At 37.0% G+C, this 16,103-nt stretch overlaps 1 protein-coding gene and 1 long non-coding RNA gene across 2 annotated transcripts; both read left to right on the forward strand.

Moving 5' to 3' along the window:
- Positions 1-977: 977 nt before the first annotated feature.
- Positions 978-6,063, forward strand: LOC122075856 (probable sulfate transporter 3.4). The gene is made up of 13 exons (XM_042641027.1): positions 978-1,396; positions 1,589-1,637; positions 1,731-1,938; positions 2,173-2,344; positions 2,439-2,504; positions 2,612-2,728; positions 2,826-2,942; positions 3,054-3,180; positions 3,283-3,569; positions 4,184-4,374; positions 5,188-5,273; positions 5,506-5,582; positions 5,719-6,063. The coding sequence occupies exons 1-13, from the start codon at positions 1,076-1,078 to the stop codon at positions 5,860-5,862; spliced, it is 1,962 nt and encodes a 653-aa protein (XP_042496961.1). The 5' UTR covers positions 978-1,075; the 3' UTR covers positions 5,863-6,063.
- A 6,881-nt stretch (positions 6,064-12,944) lies between these two features.
- On the forward strand, positions 12,945-13,999 carry LOC122075925. The gene is made up of 4 exons (XR_006139384.1): positions 12,945-13,058; positions 13,176-13,245; positions 13,319-13,387; positions 13,493-13,999. It is a non-coding gene; the product is annotated as an uncharacterized LOC122075925 (long non-coding RNA).
- Positions 14,000-16,103: the final 2,104 nt, after the last annotated feature.

Raw genomic sequence — 16,103 nt, forward strand, 5'->3', positions numbered from 1 at the left:
CATCATATTGTTATCATCTACAATAATCTCTTACAAATCTTTTTACAGAAGTTGAGTCTATATTTCCACAACGTATATCAATTTAATTATGTTTTTGTTACTCTGTCATCCTTATGACAAATAAACCTTAAAATTTTCCTTTCCTTAAGTTTATATCAAATGACTCTTCAAGGACTCTTTTTCTAATAGTTCAGTTATTATCAATTTCGACCGGGCCATTTCAGTCAATTCAATCAATTTTAGTTTCTATTGGTTTCACAAAAAAAATCAAATCGAAGCTGGCCAAATAAGAATCTGATTCACTTTGGTCCAAATTAAACTTAACCGGTCAATTTGTACGGTCCAACCGGTTGGCTGAAATTCACTCCCCTACTTATGGCTTTCACACATAAAACAATGAGACTTTACTGTCCCTCACTCAAAAATTAAATAAGAGAGAGAATTCTGATTGGATGGAAGGAATCTTTTGATTAATGTAATACATGCAATAGAACAGATGTAAGTATAAATTGAATGGCCTTGATTGGTCGTGCCAAACTAGTATCAAGAGATGATTGCTTTGAAAAACTACCCTTTTCCTAAAACCAAGATTTTATTCTGTGCAGCCTTAATTCCCCCAGTTAACTCCTTCCAGTTGTTCTTCTCATACACTCCAACTAGAATGATCAAGAAACGTTCAATCAGTATATTCTCAAATCAATCATATTGATCAGATGGTTAGAATTAATAGAATTAAATAATAAATCAGAGAATCCTTATAGTGTTTTGTAGGGCCCATAGGAATTTATGTTGTCGTTTCTCTTTAAATGTCTTCATTACATCTATGGTCTTCAGACTCTTGACTTCTTATAGAAAATTCAATTTCTCATTCTGCGATATATCTTCAACAAACTGTTTTAAAAAAGTGGTTTCTCTCTCTCTCTCTCTCTCTCTCTCTCTCTAGTTCGTCTATAAATTTGAACCCACTTTGTATTCCATCTTCGACTTTCCTCCTCCAAACTCCAAACCATTCTATAAACTTTAAACCATTTTGAGTTGTATCTTCAAGTTTTTTAGTGGTTCTGCAAAAAGGGCAATGGGTGTCAACTCCAATAGAGTTGCAGGCCAGGAAACCACCTTGAAAATCCAGACTGATTCATTACCACCATTAGAGATACATAGAGTATGTTTACCACCCAACAAAACCTCTTTTCAAAGGCTTAAACATAGGCTTTCTGAGATTTTCTTCCCAGATGACCCCCTTCATATGCTTAAAAACCAGACACTTTTGAGGAAATTCATTCTCTCTCTTCAATATTTCTTCCCCATATTTCAGTGGGCGCCAACTTACAATCTCAGCCTTCTTAAGTCTGATGTTATCTCTGGATTCACCATTGCCAGTTTGGCAATCCCACAGGTATGATAAACCCAATGAAAGTTAAAGCATTTTACTCTGTTTTTTCTCACGTTCTTTGGTTTCAGTAACAGAGTTTGTTTTTCTGGAACTAGAATTTGAAACAAAAGAAATCAAGTTTTATTTTTTTTTACTCTTATGGGTCTGTTCTTCTTAAATTTCTCAGGTGATCTAATTTATTTTATTTTTATGTAGGGAATTAGTTATGCAAAGCTTGCAAATTTGCCTCCTATAATTGGGCTTTGTGAGTTCTCTGTTTTGATTCAATTATGGGTAAGAAGCTAGTCTATAAACTCTTTTTCCTTTTCTAATCTTCTCTTAATGGGGATTTTTTCAGACTCCAGCTTTGTTCCACCATTGATCTATGCTATCCTTGGTAGTTCCAGACATCTTGCTGTAGGACCAGTTTCAATAGCATCTCTTGTCATGGGCTCAATGCTTGAAGAGACAGTCCCTCATGCTCAAGATCCTGTTCTTTATCTTCAGTTGGCCTTCACTGCCACCTTCTTTGCTGGTATATTTCAGGGTTCTCTTGGGCTGCTTAGGTTTGAACTCTCCACACTCTTTTCTATTTTTCATTTCCAATTTTAAAATTCATGATGTGTTGGTGTCTGTATGGCCTGAAATTTCTATTACCAGAAACTACTCTATTTCAGTATCATTTACAAATGAAGAGGCAAAAATAAAAATCGAATCTTTTGAACTTTGACCCTAAAAAAGTAATTGAAATTGAAAGCAGTTATCTTCTCTTAATCTTAATTGGTTTTGATTTATTACAGGTTAGGATTTATTGTTGATTTTCTCTCCAAGGCTACCCTGGTTGGATTCATGGCTGGGGCAGCAGTGATAGTATCCCTTCAACAACTAAAAGGGTTGTTTGGGATTGTTCACTTCACAAGCAAGATGCAAATCATTCCTGTAATGTCATCTGTTTTCCATCACAGACAAGAGGTAACTAATAGAACCCAAAAACCCAAACTTCACAAACAAAAGTTCAGACAAAAGAATTTTTCCAATTCAGTGAATCTGCTATTTTGATTTGCAGTGGTCCTGGCAAACAATAGTGATGGGCATGTGTTTCCTGATCTTTCTATTGGCAACAAGGCATATTGTGAGTTGTTACTATCTAAGGAGGTTTCTTTGTTATCTTTCCTTTGTTTAAGTTCCAATTCTGTGAATTAATCACTTCTGTTTCCTTTCCCTTTGGTTAAATATCAGAGCATGAGGAAACCAAAGCTTTTCTGGGTCTCCGCGGCCGCTCCGCTAACATCTGTCATTTTATCTACTGTTCTGGTTTTCTTCCTCAGAGATCAAGTTGCTAATCACATCTCCACAGTAAGAAAAACTCTATTCACTTTACTTACAAGAGAAAGCTTTTCTTAGAGAATTATATGATTGATGATCTATCTTTTCTGCTCCTGTTATTGTACAGATTGGACACTTACAACAAGGTCTAAACCCACCTTCAGCAAACATGCTGTACTTTCATGGACCTTATCTTTCTCTCGCTATTAAAACTGGGATTATAACTGGAATCTTATCTCTCACTGTGAGTTCTATAAAACTAGCCATCTTTGCCTTTTTGAACTTATATGATTGATTTCTCCTTACTTACCTAACTAGTTTTTTTTTTTAATCTATATTTGGTTATTTTTCATAGGAGGGAATTGCAGTGGGAAGAACATTTGCTTCCCTAAAAAATTACCAAGTTGATGGGAACAAAGAAATGATGGCAATTGGCATGATGAACATGGCTGGTTCTTGCTCCTCATGCTTTGTTACTACTGGTGAGATAATCCTCTAGGTCCCTTACTTCTTACAATGATAAAAACTGTGATATGTTAATGGTTGCGATAATGATTTAATACTGTTATTTGCTAAATCTTCAGGATCCTTCTCTCGTTCCGCCGTAAACTATAACGCTGGAGCTCAATCAGTGGTTTCAAACATAGTAATGGCGGCATCGGTTCTAGTAACACTGCTGTTCCTCATGCCGCTGTTTAAGTATACTCCAAATTTAATCTTAGCGGCGATAATTATAACAGCGGTGATTGGGTTGATCGACTACCAAAAGGCGTTTAGTTTGTGGAAGGTTGATAGGCTTGATTTCTTGGCTTGTTTGTGTGCCTTCTTTGGTGTTCTCTTCATCTCTGTGCAGATTGGTCTTGCCATTGCTGTAAGCTTTCTCTTCCATATCATACAATATGTGTTCTATGTTTGGTGAAAACAGAAAAAAAAAACTGTCATCATCCCTGCTTGACCTGCACGAGGTGTATGAAGAACACCTCTTTAGCATTTCTTACCAGATAGATCATATCTTTTGGGCTGTGTAGCCTGGCTAGGGATCACACTTATGAATACAATTTCGACTTCTTATCAAATACTTCAATATTTTTACATAGGATTTAAGTTTTCCTTCACCCATCCACTGGTGATATGACCCTATGAGTTGGACTTCGGGTTCATCATTAACTCACACACCCCTATTGTTCATACTCACAAATACCCCTCTTAGGTTCATTGGAGGGTTTAAATGTCTATGGTGAAAAGATTCTTTCTTCACTTAAAACACAGTTATTTTTAATCGTACCCAGTTGTATATTGGCCATTCAAGGCCAAAGTCAAACCGGGCCAACCCTAAGGAGATGGTGGGAATTGATCCAGTCTAGAGAAGGCTTTTGGGTGATCAACCGTGTAGAGCATTAGAGAAATAGTACAAAAGTTACAAAAATGAATGATTATTGATGAGCTTAACCAGAATCTGACAAAACTAGCCGGAAAATTTTTCAGATCGGAATCTCAATCTTCAAGATTTTATTGCATGTGACAAGGCCAAACACTGTTCTTATGGGGAACATTCCGGGCACCCAAATATACCAAAATCTAAGCCGTTATGGAGAAGCTAGAAGGGTTCCTTACTTCCTCATCCTTGGAATCGAATCTCCCATTTACTTTGCAAATTCAACTTATCTCCAAGAAAGGTTTGTTTCTCTCTGTTTCTGTCTTTTTAGTTTCATTTGATTAGGACCAAAGTGCAAACCTTAGCTGGGTCTGGTTGATCCATCTATTTGCTGAGTGGGTGACTGGGTTGACTCAGTGATTCAGGTTGGGTCTCAAAACATTTTCTTTTAAGCTGTGTTTGGTGGCCAAGAGAAGAAAAGAAAAAAGTACACTTTGGTTAAGAATTTCTCTTTGCACTTGGTATATCTTCACCTAAAGAAGATTCACCTTTTAAGATTCAAAATTCCTCTTGAGAATCGTGAAATTTTCTTTTGCTCCTCCAAAAAAATATTGCAAAAAACACAAGAAAACATGAAAAAATATGAAAACATAATTAGACAAAAAATGAATAATTACACAATGATTTCCTATCTGTCTCTCTCCCCTAAAATTCAAAATTTTTTGAATTTTTTTCTTTTCTTTTCTTTTCTTCTCTTGGTTACCAAACATATATACTCTTTTTATTTTCTCACAATTTCATTTCATTTCATTTCTTTTCTTTCTTTTATTTTGTTCTCTTGGCTACGAAACGTAGCCTTAGTGATCCTGTAAGCAATTGGCAAATGAGATATCTAAAAGAGATGGGTCATGGGCAGGGCTTAAAAACCCAAAATCGGGATCCGGATCCGGATCAGGATCAAAATCTGTCCCAAATTGCCCACCCTAGATTTTTGTCAAGGATCAGATGAGCCGGATCCGCCAGAATCATATACAGATCGGCCGATCCAGAATCTAAAACCATGGTCATTGGTGGTCTTTCCATGACCTGAACGAGCTTATTTGTTGTTGAGCAGGGTACTAAGGTGGGTCCGAGAAGAGGAAGAAAGAATCCAAGTAAACAACGATTGTTCTATCAAGTACTTAATCTTGGACATGACAGGTAAGTGACCAAAACTTTTAAATACTATAGCAGGATCTTCTGTTGCGTGTAGCGTAGATCTAAGAGTTGAGAGTGCCTTGGGCTGCATGTCTGAGGGTTTCCAACCCTTGGATCTACACTACAGAAGAGCTCGATCCTTTAAAGACCATATAAGCCAGTTCTTCACCCTGCATATGTGCTTGTCTTGTTTACTAAGTTACATGACCAAGTCAAACCATTTTACATTATTCAGCTGTGACAGCCATTGATACAAGTGGCATTGAAGCAATAAGTGAATTAAAAAAGATGCTGGAGAAAAGATCAGTTCAGGTAAAGATTATTTATCTAAACCATAGTTAGAAGTCAAAGAAAAAGCAAAAAAAAAACTCAAATTTTCATTACCAATTCTGGTTGAAGATTTACTGACTTTATATGAATTTCTCTATCCTTTTCTCTTCTGTTGTAGCTTGTGTTGGCAAATCCTGTTGGAGAAGTAATGGAAAAACTCCACCGATCTACTATTTTAGAGTCATATAGAAATGGGCTCTTTCTGACTGTTGGGGAAGCTGTTTCTGCCATATCTTTGTCACTCTTCAAGGGTCAGCCATGAATGCCTGCCAAGTTTCTTACTCGGAAGAAAAATATATGATTAATTGTCAAATATTTGAGAACTTATATAATTACTGTAGGTTTAGCTTCCTCAAAGAGGAATTTTTTTTTCCTTTTTTAATAAATAGAGTAGTATTAATAAACCATGTTCTATTTCCATTGAGCTCTTATAAGAAGAGGTTTTGATGTGTTCCAGCCCAAATTATCTTTGTTAGTGTTACTGTGTTGCTTTTTAGGGCCCGTTTGATAACGTTTCAAGAAACGCATTTCTGTCGCTTCTGTGTCCAGAAACGGAACAAAAAGCGTTTGATAGAACTGTTTCGTTTCACTTGTTTTCAAAAACATAAATTGAGATTTCTACCTATTTATGTTTCGCCGTTTCTGAAAACGACTCGTGGCCATTCTTTTCGTTGGTTACTATCAACTTCCATAAACATGACTATCAAACACCTTCAATTTTGTTTCTATTTCTAGAAACGAAAATTTATGTTTCTGCCGTTTCTTGAAACAAAAACGACAGAAACGTTATCAAACAGGCCCTTAGTGTATGCATATGTGGAAGAGAAATAGGTCATACACACACTCCAGGATACAGATATTCTGCCTTCCTGAGTTGCAGTGTATGGGTGCTCTCCCAGTCTTATCATAATCAGCAACAACACATTTCATTAAAAAATGATGTTGCTGTAGTTTCTCACTCAATTAGGACTTGCAGACGACAGATAAGAAAACTGGTCCAGAGGGTGATCCTAGGAAAGAGGCTTTGATGCCTAAAAAATGGGAGGAGACTAGGTAGAGTTCTGCATGTCTTACCCTAAAAATTTGTTAAATCTTCTTTATATAGTTGGTCAGTGGTTCTTCCCATTTGCTGGCCATTTGATTTCCCTACTAATGTGAACTCGTGAGCCATTGGTGGGCTGATCATTATCTGAGTTGAGGTGGTGGATCTCATAATGGCTAACCATTGTTGCAATGGTTAATTCAACCATAGTCACACTAAGATAGAATAACCACTTAACTAACCTAACCCTAGTCAAGTTTGGTAGCCTTGGTTGAGTTTAGAAACAGTTGTGATCCCATGATTAGGTAATGGATCTGGGTGACACATAGACAGTAAATGCTAATTACAGGATATGATGCCAAGTTAGTATGAACCGCCATTCAATACAAGGGCTCTTGGTTTCTGATCAGTATCACGAAGGATAAGCATGCCTGGTCGGAGGTATCCCCCTGATATATACGCTCGGGGTATTAAGTACCGACCACAAATATCATTGGTCGATGTAATAATGATATATAAATAATAATAATAGTAATAATAATAATAATAATAATAACACAATCAAATCAAATACACCTAACAGTTAAACCCTCCTCCAACCCACAGCAACACCCAACAATGATCTGAAAAGGATGAGATGTTTGACAAACAAGGATCAATGATCATTGATGAATATAAATAGTTAAACCCTCCTCCAACCTACAGCAACACCCAACAATGATCTGAAAAGGATGAAATGTTTGACAAACAAGGATCAATGATCATTGATGAATATAAATAAGACCAATCTACCCCTAATTCAGCTCAAACCTCAACTACATATTCACATCAGTGAAGTAAAAAAGGATTTCTTCATGCATTTGGGCAAATGAATGAACCCATTGATCTCACACTAATCAAGCCAGTCCCACTCTTATATTTAGAATGGGACCAACCAAAAGTGGGGGTGTCTATCTTGTTTCCCTTATGATGTCATGATGTTTTTGTTCTCTCTTCCTTTTTCTGTTTTGTGTTTTGGGTTTGATTCCCTTCGGTTCTTCCCCAACACCCCCCCCCCCCAAAAAAAAAAACCCCACCCCCTCTCTTAATAAACCACCTATTAATGCAAGGTTGTTCTTTACATACTACCATGGGCAAACAGGCCTTTTTTATGTTATGTCCACATGGGCCTTTTTTAACCCATTCATGGACATGTCCACTAGTCCACATTGTGGGCTAGTAATTCCATCAGCCCTATCATCGTGGATTACTACTGTAGGCTCCATTTGGTTGCAATGGGAATTTAAAGGGAAGAGAAGTGAAATTTTCATACTTTAAAAAGAAATGTTTATATTCATTACTTCATATGATTGTGTTGTAACCCGACAGTCACTGAGAGGGGGGGTGAATCAGTGAGTTCAATTCCGATACCTAAAAACCTGTCCGATGTCTGGCCAAGAAAAACCTGATATACCTGTCCCTGTTTGCACACAGTCGTATGCACACTCAGCCTCTCATAGGCACTTCCAAGTGTGCACACCCATTCCACATTTCACGCACTTCAATATAAAATGCAAACAACAAGCACCCACAACACAGGGTTTTTACGAGGTTCGGCAATTTGCCTACATCCCCGGAGTAGTGCCTGTAAAGGCTTCGTACCTACTCAATACACTACTTTTGACTGCACCCACAGTCGGGAGCACCCACACCCAATTTTCTCAAGCCGAAGCTGAGATGGCACTCGTAGTGCCGATACAATGTGTAGCACCCACTACACGGGAGCATCCACTCCCGGTGCTTAGCACCCACTAAGCACACAATAAATAATACAATTAAATTGGGCTTATATCAATGCCCTACAGTCAAGCTCTGCCTAGCATATGCATACACAACTAGCTAGCATGCTCACAGTTCATCCACAACTAACCTAGCATGTATACATTCATCCACAACTAACCCTAACATACATACATACATGTAATGTAAAATCACAGGTTAGAGAATCTCACAACCGATTGCCTGGGATGACTGGAAACTTGTACTGACAAGTTTGGTGCTCACACCTTCTCTCTCCTTGGCTTCTTGCTCTTCAAAGCAAACACATCTTTGCTTTCTTCTCTTCTTCCTTGGCTTTGAGTTAATATACCATTAACACACTTCAACCACCTCTTTTACCTCCTTTAATGGCCTAAGAACATTTATCATCAAGAATGTATGTTCATTCAAGGACCAACAAAGAGGGGGAAGCTTCTCCTACCAAAACCGTAGGCTTTTTTCACTCAAAACCAATTTTTCTTGCTTCCATGGTGTAGGGCTTGAAAAAACGAAGAATCTGCAACTTGGTTCACCCAAATCCGACTTAAATGAGGGAGTTATGACCTTTTGAAGTTGGAGCAATGAGATAGCCCGAAATGGAATCTTCGTACGGGTGGCGTAGGCTACACCGGCAGCGCGCGCAACATGGTCGAAATCAGACCATAGATCTCATATAAGAGATCTTATAATCCAAACCGTCCGATTAAACCAACGGACAACAGATCCAAACCGTTAGATTTGAATCTCGATGACGTCATCATGACGTAGTCGCTGACATCGTCAGAAGTGTTGTCGATCTATGATTGGTTGCTTTTCCGGATTTTAAGGGAGCTTGTCTCCCACTCACAAAAGTGAAAATGCATATTGACCGTTGGATCCGAATCTTCCATGATGGCTTTAATCAGATTTCATGAGATCATTAAGATCGGAATCCTTTTTATACTTTCTATACACGCGCGAAACACAATAACATGCCTTGATATAGTGTAGCGCCAGTGCATCAAGAATTATGCATCTAACCAATCAAATCCCACGCGCAAGCATCTATCTCGTCCATATCACACCAAAATCTCAGCAGCCTTTGGATGGGCATCAAGCCTACGTGGTCGAATCTTGGCCGTCCATTTCACTTCCCTTTACTCCTCTTTATTACAATCAAGCCCCTGCCTCCATATGTTTCAGTGCTTAAAGACCCCTTGCAACTCAGACCTTCAAAATCTTTAAATTACACAAAAGCCCTTCGAATTTCAAAAATAAATTCCAAAAAATCCACCCAACACCGAGAGCAACTGATGGATTTTTGGTTTGGATTTTCGAACCGACTTTACGGAAACGCTTATAAATTTTTCATACGATATCCGATCGAGATGAAACGAAGTGCGTTGGAATCGTAACTGGATTCTCTACGACTTTTCAGAAGACTCAATCATCTGAATCATCCATGTAAAAAGACCAAAATGCCCCTACACTTTTCCAATGACGTATCTTTCTCATACGGAATTGGAATGCGATGAAATCAGAACCGTTGGAAAGATTGTATTTTTTTCGTATTGTTACATGTAGAACGCTTCCTTTAAAAAATTCATCTTCAATGCCGAAACTGCCCTTGACTGTCATAAATGTCGTAACTTCTTCATACGGTATCGGAATGTGACGAAATCAAATGCACTGGACTAGGAAAATTACAATCTATATTTTTCATGAAGAACCAATCTTCCAAAAATGTCATTTTCATTGCCGAAAATGCCCTCGATCGTAAATAGGCCAATTTTGCCAGTTTTGACCCAGAAACCCGCACCACCTATTAATGATGTACTAAACCACTCCATGCATACTAAGCTGCTCTGTTATCTCATCGGTGACACTGGATACTGCCATGTCATCATTTTCATCCACGTCACCCAAACTGGACACGTCATCACCGTCACGTGGCCGAGTTGCCAACAAGGACAACCATAAAACAACAGATTGGATAAACTACTTGATTTTTTTAACCATATTTAGTAATGATATATTTTACATGTAATTTTTATTTTACATATTATAGCAAAAGGTACTAGATGCAAAATAAAATGAAATTTTATAACCAAATATGTAATGATTTGAAGTTAATGTTAATGCCACATGGGTAATGATTACATATATTTCTTTTTTAAGTATGAAATTTTCACTTCCCATCCCTTTACTTTCCTTTTATCACCAAACATAGCCTTTAGATAAGTCTTTTATTCCCCACCACCTATACATAATATTTCCAAAAATAAAAAAATGTATTATCTTTTGAGATATGAAAAGTTGAGTAAATATTTAAATCCACTAACATTGCCAGAACAAACCTAAATCATATCTTTTTCCGTCATCCAACATACAATTGATAGTAGAGCTACCAAATTGGGTGGATTACATGAATTCACACCTCTTGGAACTGACTTAAGATGCAAGTTGATTTAGCTAGTGAAGTTACAAGATCAAGATCAAGATCAAAACTTAGCTCAGGTTGATTCTTATCCACCTATTTGTTTGCATTCTAGTTGATGATGTGAAGGGGAGAGCTACACCCTGTCTTATTTAGCTATTTTCTCTTATTTTTGCAATCTAAAATTCCCCACTTCCCTATTTTTAGGTCACATGGACTGATGATTTGACAATCTAACCATTGGATAGATGGAAAATTAATGGATATATCATTTGTCAAAATCGATAACATGTCTCAACTCTATGCCCCCTTGGGATTTCAAGGTCCCTCTCCCACCGAAAAGTTCAAAAGGATCTAATGGGGTCATCAATTTCAAATTCTGGTTCGCGTAGGTCTCCCCCTCCCCACCTATGGTGTCAAGTTTCAAGTTAACATTTCATGGTCGGTCGTAGGTAGTTTCGTAGTGTTTCCAACCCTGCATTGTGGATCCCATTTCCTTACACAAGACAAAGAGCATTACAACAACAACAACAACAATAATAACAAAACCTTATCCCAACTTAATGGGTTCGGTTACATGGATCCAAACAAGGACTGAGAAAAGGAAAAGTAAGTGAAAGCAACAAATCACAAAAAAAGTAATGAAGTAGAGCATAGCCAGATGGGGTCTGCCATCCGGATCCTGGACCTCCAATCCGCTCTACTCGATGCCATACTTGGAGCAAGTCCTAATCTGTGCATGTCTTTCTTCCTCACCACAAGACAAAGAGCACTAGATTACCATAACTTTTTGGAAAATGTTCTTTCTATTTAAATGTAACTTGGTTGGGAAATCAACTCAGATTTTAATTAATGAATTAGCTCATGTTGAGTTTTATTTGAGATCTTGAAGAGTCTCCACCATAACCTAGAAGAGTTACAACATAGTCTTGAAGAATTACAATGTTTGCATTTTTTTCCTCCTCGTTTGTGATTGTCCTACACGTTGATCTTTGGCATTGGCGACCTTGAACTCACATTTCCAAAGATAGCATCAAGTGGTATCAGTAGCCAGTCGGATTTTTATAATGCCACCTAGGCGTAAAGGTCATGTTACAGCTCCTATATAGGACGTTAATGTTCGAGATGGATTAATGCAACTCCAGCAACAAGTTTCCAACTTGCACTACAAGAAAAAAGGGGCATTTGCGACAGTTTTTTAGAGACGGACATATTTTTTGTCCCATAAATAAATTATTCGTGACAGTTATAAATCCGTCGCTAAATTTTGACTATTTGGGACAAAAAATATACCGTCACAATAATTGAGATGATATAATTTTCGTTGTTATTGTGGTGTCCCTACATATCTAACAATTGGGATAGAAAACTTACCATCTCAATTTTTGAGACGGAATATTTCCGTCGCAACTGTGATTGAGTTTTATATCTGTTAAGATAGATGGTTTTCTGTCTCTAAATTGACAATTAAAGACAGAAATAATTTTGTCCCTAGTTATGTAGCAATTGGGACAGATACTGACCGTTCAGAAAAGTGGGTATTAGCGACGGACATAATTTATGTCCGCTAAACAAACCATTTGGGACGGATATAATTCTGTGGCTACATACATAGCAGTTGGGGGAGATATCTTACCCTCACAATATTTGAGACGGATTTTTTCGTCGCTATTGTGATTGAATTTTATATCTATTACAACGGATTACTTTCTGTCCCTAAATAGACCATTCAAGACGGATACAATTCTGTCGCAATATATGGGAATATGGGATAGATATATTACTGTTGGGAGGGAGTTTTTCCGTCACTATTATGATTAAATTTTACATTTATTATAATTTCATTTACATCTATTATGATGGATTTTTTTATCCCTCAATAAATCATTTGATACAGAAATAGTTCCGTCGCTACATATGAAAATTTTTCGTCGCAAAAATTGGAGACGAATGACTAATTGTCCCAAAATTAAAGAAATTTTCTTATCATTGGAAACGGAAATTTTCCATCGCAAATTAGGGGCGGATAATTAAATGTCCCTAAATTAAAAAACCGAGACCCCTTCTCGCGCGCGCTCAAATCTCAAACAATTTGATGAGTTTTGAGAAATCGTTCCGATCAAAACGATAGAGTGCTTCTTCACCCTTCTCTTTGTGCAGAGAGAGAGGAAAAGCGTTTCCGCCCTGGCTCTGAACACAGCAGGTATGCCTTTTTCATCTTTTTCTTCTTCTACTCTCTTCCATCTTCTTCATCATCGGTTTCCCCTTTTTTGTTTTGTTTATGTTTTTGTTTTTGTTTTTTTTTTTTTTTTTTCTAAAGTAAAAAAGCCTGCTCTTCGCGCATAGAGAGAAGAGACCAAATCCGCCTTCGCCCTTGGTTCTGAACACAGGTATGTCTCTTTCTTCTTCTGTTACTATTCTCTTCCATCTACATCCTCGGTTCACTGATTTTATTTTTTTAAGGTAGAAAACCCTGCTCTTCGCGCATAGATAGAAGAGACATATCCACCTCCGCCCTGGTTCTGAACACAGGTATGTCTCTTCTAGTTCTGAACACAGTTATGTCTCTTTCTTCTTCTACTACTATATGTTCCGTCTACATCCTCGGTTCCTTTTTTTTTTTTTTTTTTTTTGCAGAAAACCATGCTATTTGCGCACAGGGAGGAGCTACTCCTCCTCCCAAATCGTTATTTTGTGGGCTTTCTTCACCAAAATTTCTGGTACCTATTCTTTGTTTCTCCTGATTTGATGCTTTCATGCTATATAGGGCTTTAAGGATCCTCCAAGTGTTGGTTGGGGTTGTAATGGACTAGCTATACTGGGGGATTAATGGCAACGGACTTCGCCACATTGGGTGGAACTTCATCATAGATTTTTGAGTTTCCGATAGTGTTTATGTGAGAGTAACCGATGACGATTCTGGATCAGTTGTGGTTGGATCACTAAATTTATAGTTGGGGTGGGATTTAAAGCTAATATATTTGATTTTCTTTTTTTCCATTTGTATTTTCCAATTGTAGATCAGAGTGATGTAGACAATGAGGGCAAACATCTAATCTAACTCTCAATGTGCTTTCATATTTTGGTGGAAACTCTTGTAATGTAGGCTTGATTCTCGGATGCAATGTTAGTTGTTATGTATCATCTTAGAAGTTTAAATTATTATTATTATTATATTAGTGGGTGGGGGGGTTGAGGTTGATCTCTAGGCTTACTGGTCTGCACTATATTAAAAAATTATTCTATCTAGTTCAGTCTCAATCTACATCCACAATACGGTCTAATGTTTTTATTGCCTTGTTTAATTGTCTGATTTATACTGAATTGGGCACTCTTTCATTGCCTTGTTTAATTGTCTTTCCTATAACTTTCCCAGAGCCAGGGCGAAATAATCAGCTTTCCTATAACTTTCCCAAAGGAACTTTTATTACCAATAAAGTGAAAACCCAAAAACTAGAGACCTTACTTAAACAACAACATTTAAAGAAGGTAAGAATTAATGAATACTAGTAACTTTTACAATGCATCCGACCAATTATGAGAGAAGGAAAAAGTGAGAGCTTTAGTAAATATTACCTCAAAAACTTCTTCATACATGTGTACCATTTCGCTTCAATCCTGTGTGCTTCAAGTAAACCTCTATCAAGTATTTTGACAGTAGATATTGTATAAAAACTGAATCCATTTCAGTAGGATAAAAATTCTTCCATAAAATGGAGATCAATTAATTGGAATGTTTTGTCTGAAGATGGAAAAGACCACAGGTAGATACATTTCTGTCCAAAAAACAACATGCCATAAACTAGTGCTCCTACATAAAAGAATGACTATAGCAACTGAGCACATAAGTTTAGGGCACATGAGTTCTGTGGCAAACGAGAATTTGGGAACAAAAATAGTTTTATCTATCATTTTGTTTGAGGATGATATAAATGTTTAACTTGTATAGATTTATCTAATGTTAATACTTTTGGATGATGTAATCATTAAATGTCTAGTTAGATCTTCTAATGTGTTACAACAAGGTAAATATGTCTGAAAATATCATCATTATTATTTTTTTTACTTAAAAACTTTTAGGGACGGAATTTTACTGTCCCTAAAAATTACAGCCCTTGTTAGTTGGGACGGAGATAGTTGTCTCTAAAAAGAAGACCCTATTTGGGACAAGAAAAATCTGTCCCAAAAAACAAAGTTTTGAAATTTTTTACAACGGAAAAATTCCATATCAAATAATTTATGCTCTTTTGCAATAGAAATAAACTGTTGCTACATGGCCTTAACAACACAGTATTTACGATAGATATTTTCGTCGCTTTAATAATTATTTGCGATGGAAAACTTCCATCTCGAAATCTGTTGCAATTGACCCCTTAGGGACGGAAAAAAATTTCCGTCTCATTAATTATGCGACGGCCATTGTAATGACAGATGTGTGATGGAAATTTTTACTGTCCCTAATAGGTATTAGCAACACTATTTTGGTATTTGTGACAGAAAATTTCCGTCCCAAAAACCCATTTTTCTTGTAGTGTTGACTCTTGAGAATGAGAGTTTGAGAAATGCATCACGTCAACCAAGTCCAACAAGGAGGCTGATGATGCTTACTCTTCTTCATCAGAAAGTCACCATACCATACGAGGAAAGGGCCCCAACATCAGTATTACTGCCCAAACCGATCTTCATCGAATTGGGACAACTCCATCAAATTCAATATTCAAAAATTTTCATGTACATTACCACCAAATGAATTTGTTGATTGGCTCACTGTAATCAATGAAGTCTCTGAGTACCCTAACAGACCCGAGCAACAAGAAGTTATAAAATGTAAAACCAAGATAGAAAATAAGAACTAATCTCTATTGTTATAGCAAAGTCTACTAATTGTAGGAAACTGCACACCAACTTTATAGATGGATTCCGCAATATTGTTTCAATAAAGAAACACCGGGTTGAATCAAGCCAGAAGGTCACTCTGCTTAAAGTTGTAGAGGCCCCTTATTGGTGCAATTGAGTTAATTTCCAATGAAACTTTGAGATGAAATAACCCCAATTATGAGGCAAACTAGTAGTGTTGCACTTGTTGACTAGGCCACCCAGTGGCTCCTAGGGTTGTTCTCAAAACTAAACAATTTAGAAATAAAAAAACAAAAGGGTACAATACTTCAATTTTCTTTTTCAAAGAATGAATAATCTACGATAATCCACCATCTATTTATAGAGATAAAATCACCCTTTAAGCTTTTTT

The sequence above is a fragment of the Macadamia integrifolia genome, chromosome 4 (genome assembly GCF_013358625.1).
Source record: "Macadamia integrifolia cultivar HAES 741 chromosome 4, SCU_Mint_v3, whole genome shotgun sequence".
NCBI classification, from domain to species: domain Eukaryota; kingdom Viridiplantae; phylum Streptophyta; class Magnoliopsida; order Proteales; family Proteaceae; genus Macadamia; species Macadamia integrifolia.

Coding starts and splice junctions, on each gene's coding strand:
- LOC122075856 (XM_042641027.1), top strand. CDS start 1,076: ATGGGTGTCAACTCCAATAGAGTTGCAGGCCAGGAAACCACCTTGAAA. Junction 2,345..2,438: donor TTTTCCATCACAGACAAGAG/GTAACTAATAGA, acceptor TTTGATTTGCAG/TGGTCCTGGCAAACAATAGT. Junction 2,729..2,825: donor TTGCTAATCACATCTCCACA/GTAAGAAAAACT, acceptor GTTATTGTACAG/ATTGGACACTTACAACAAGG.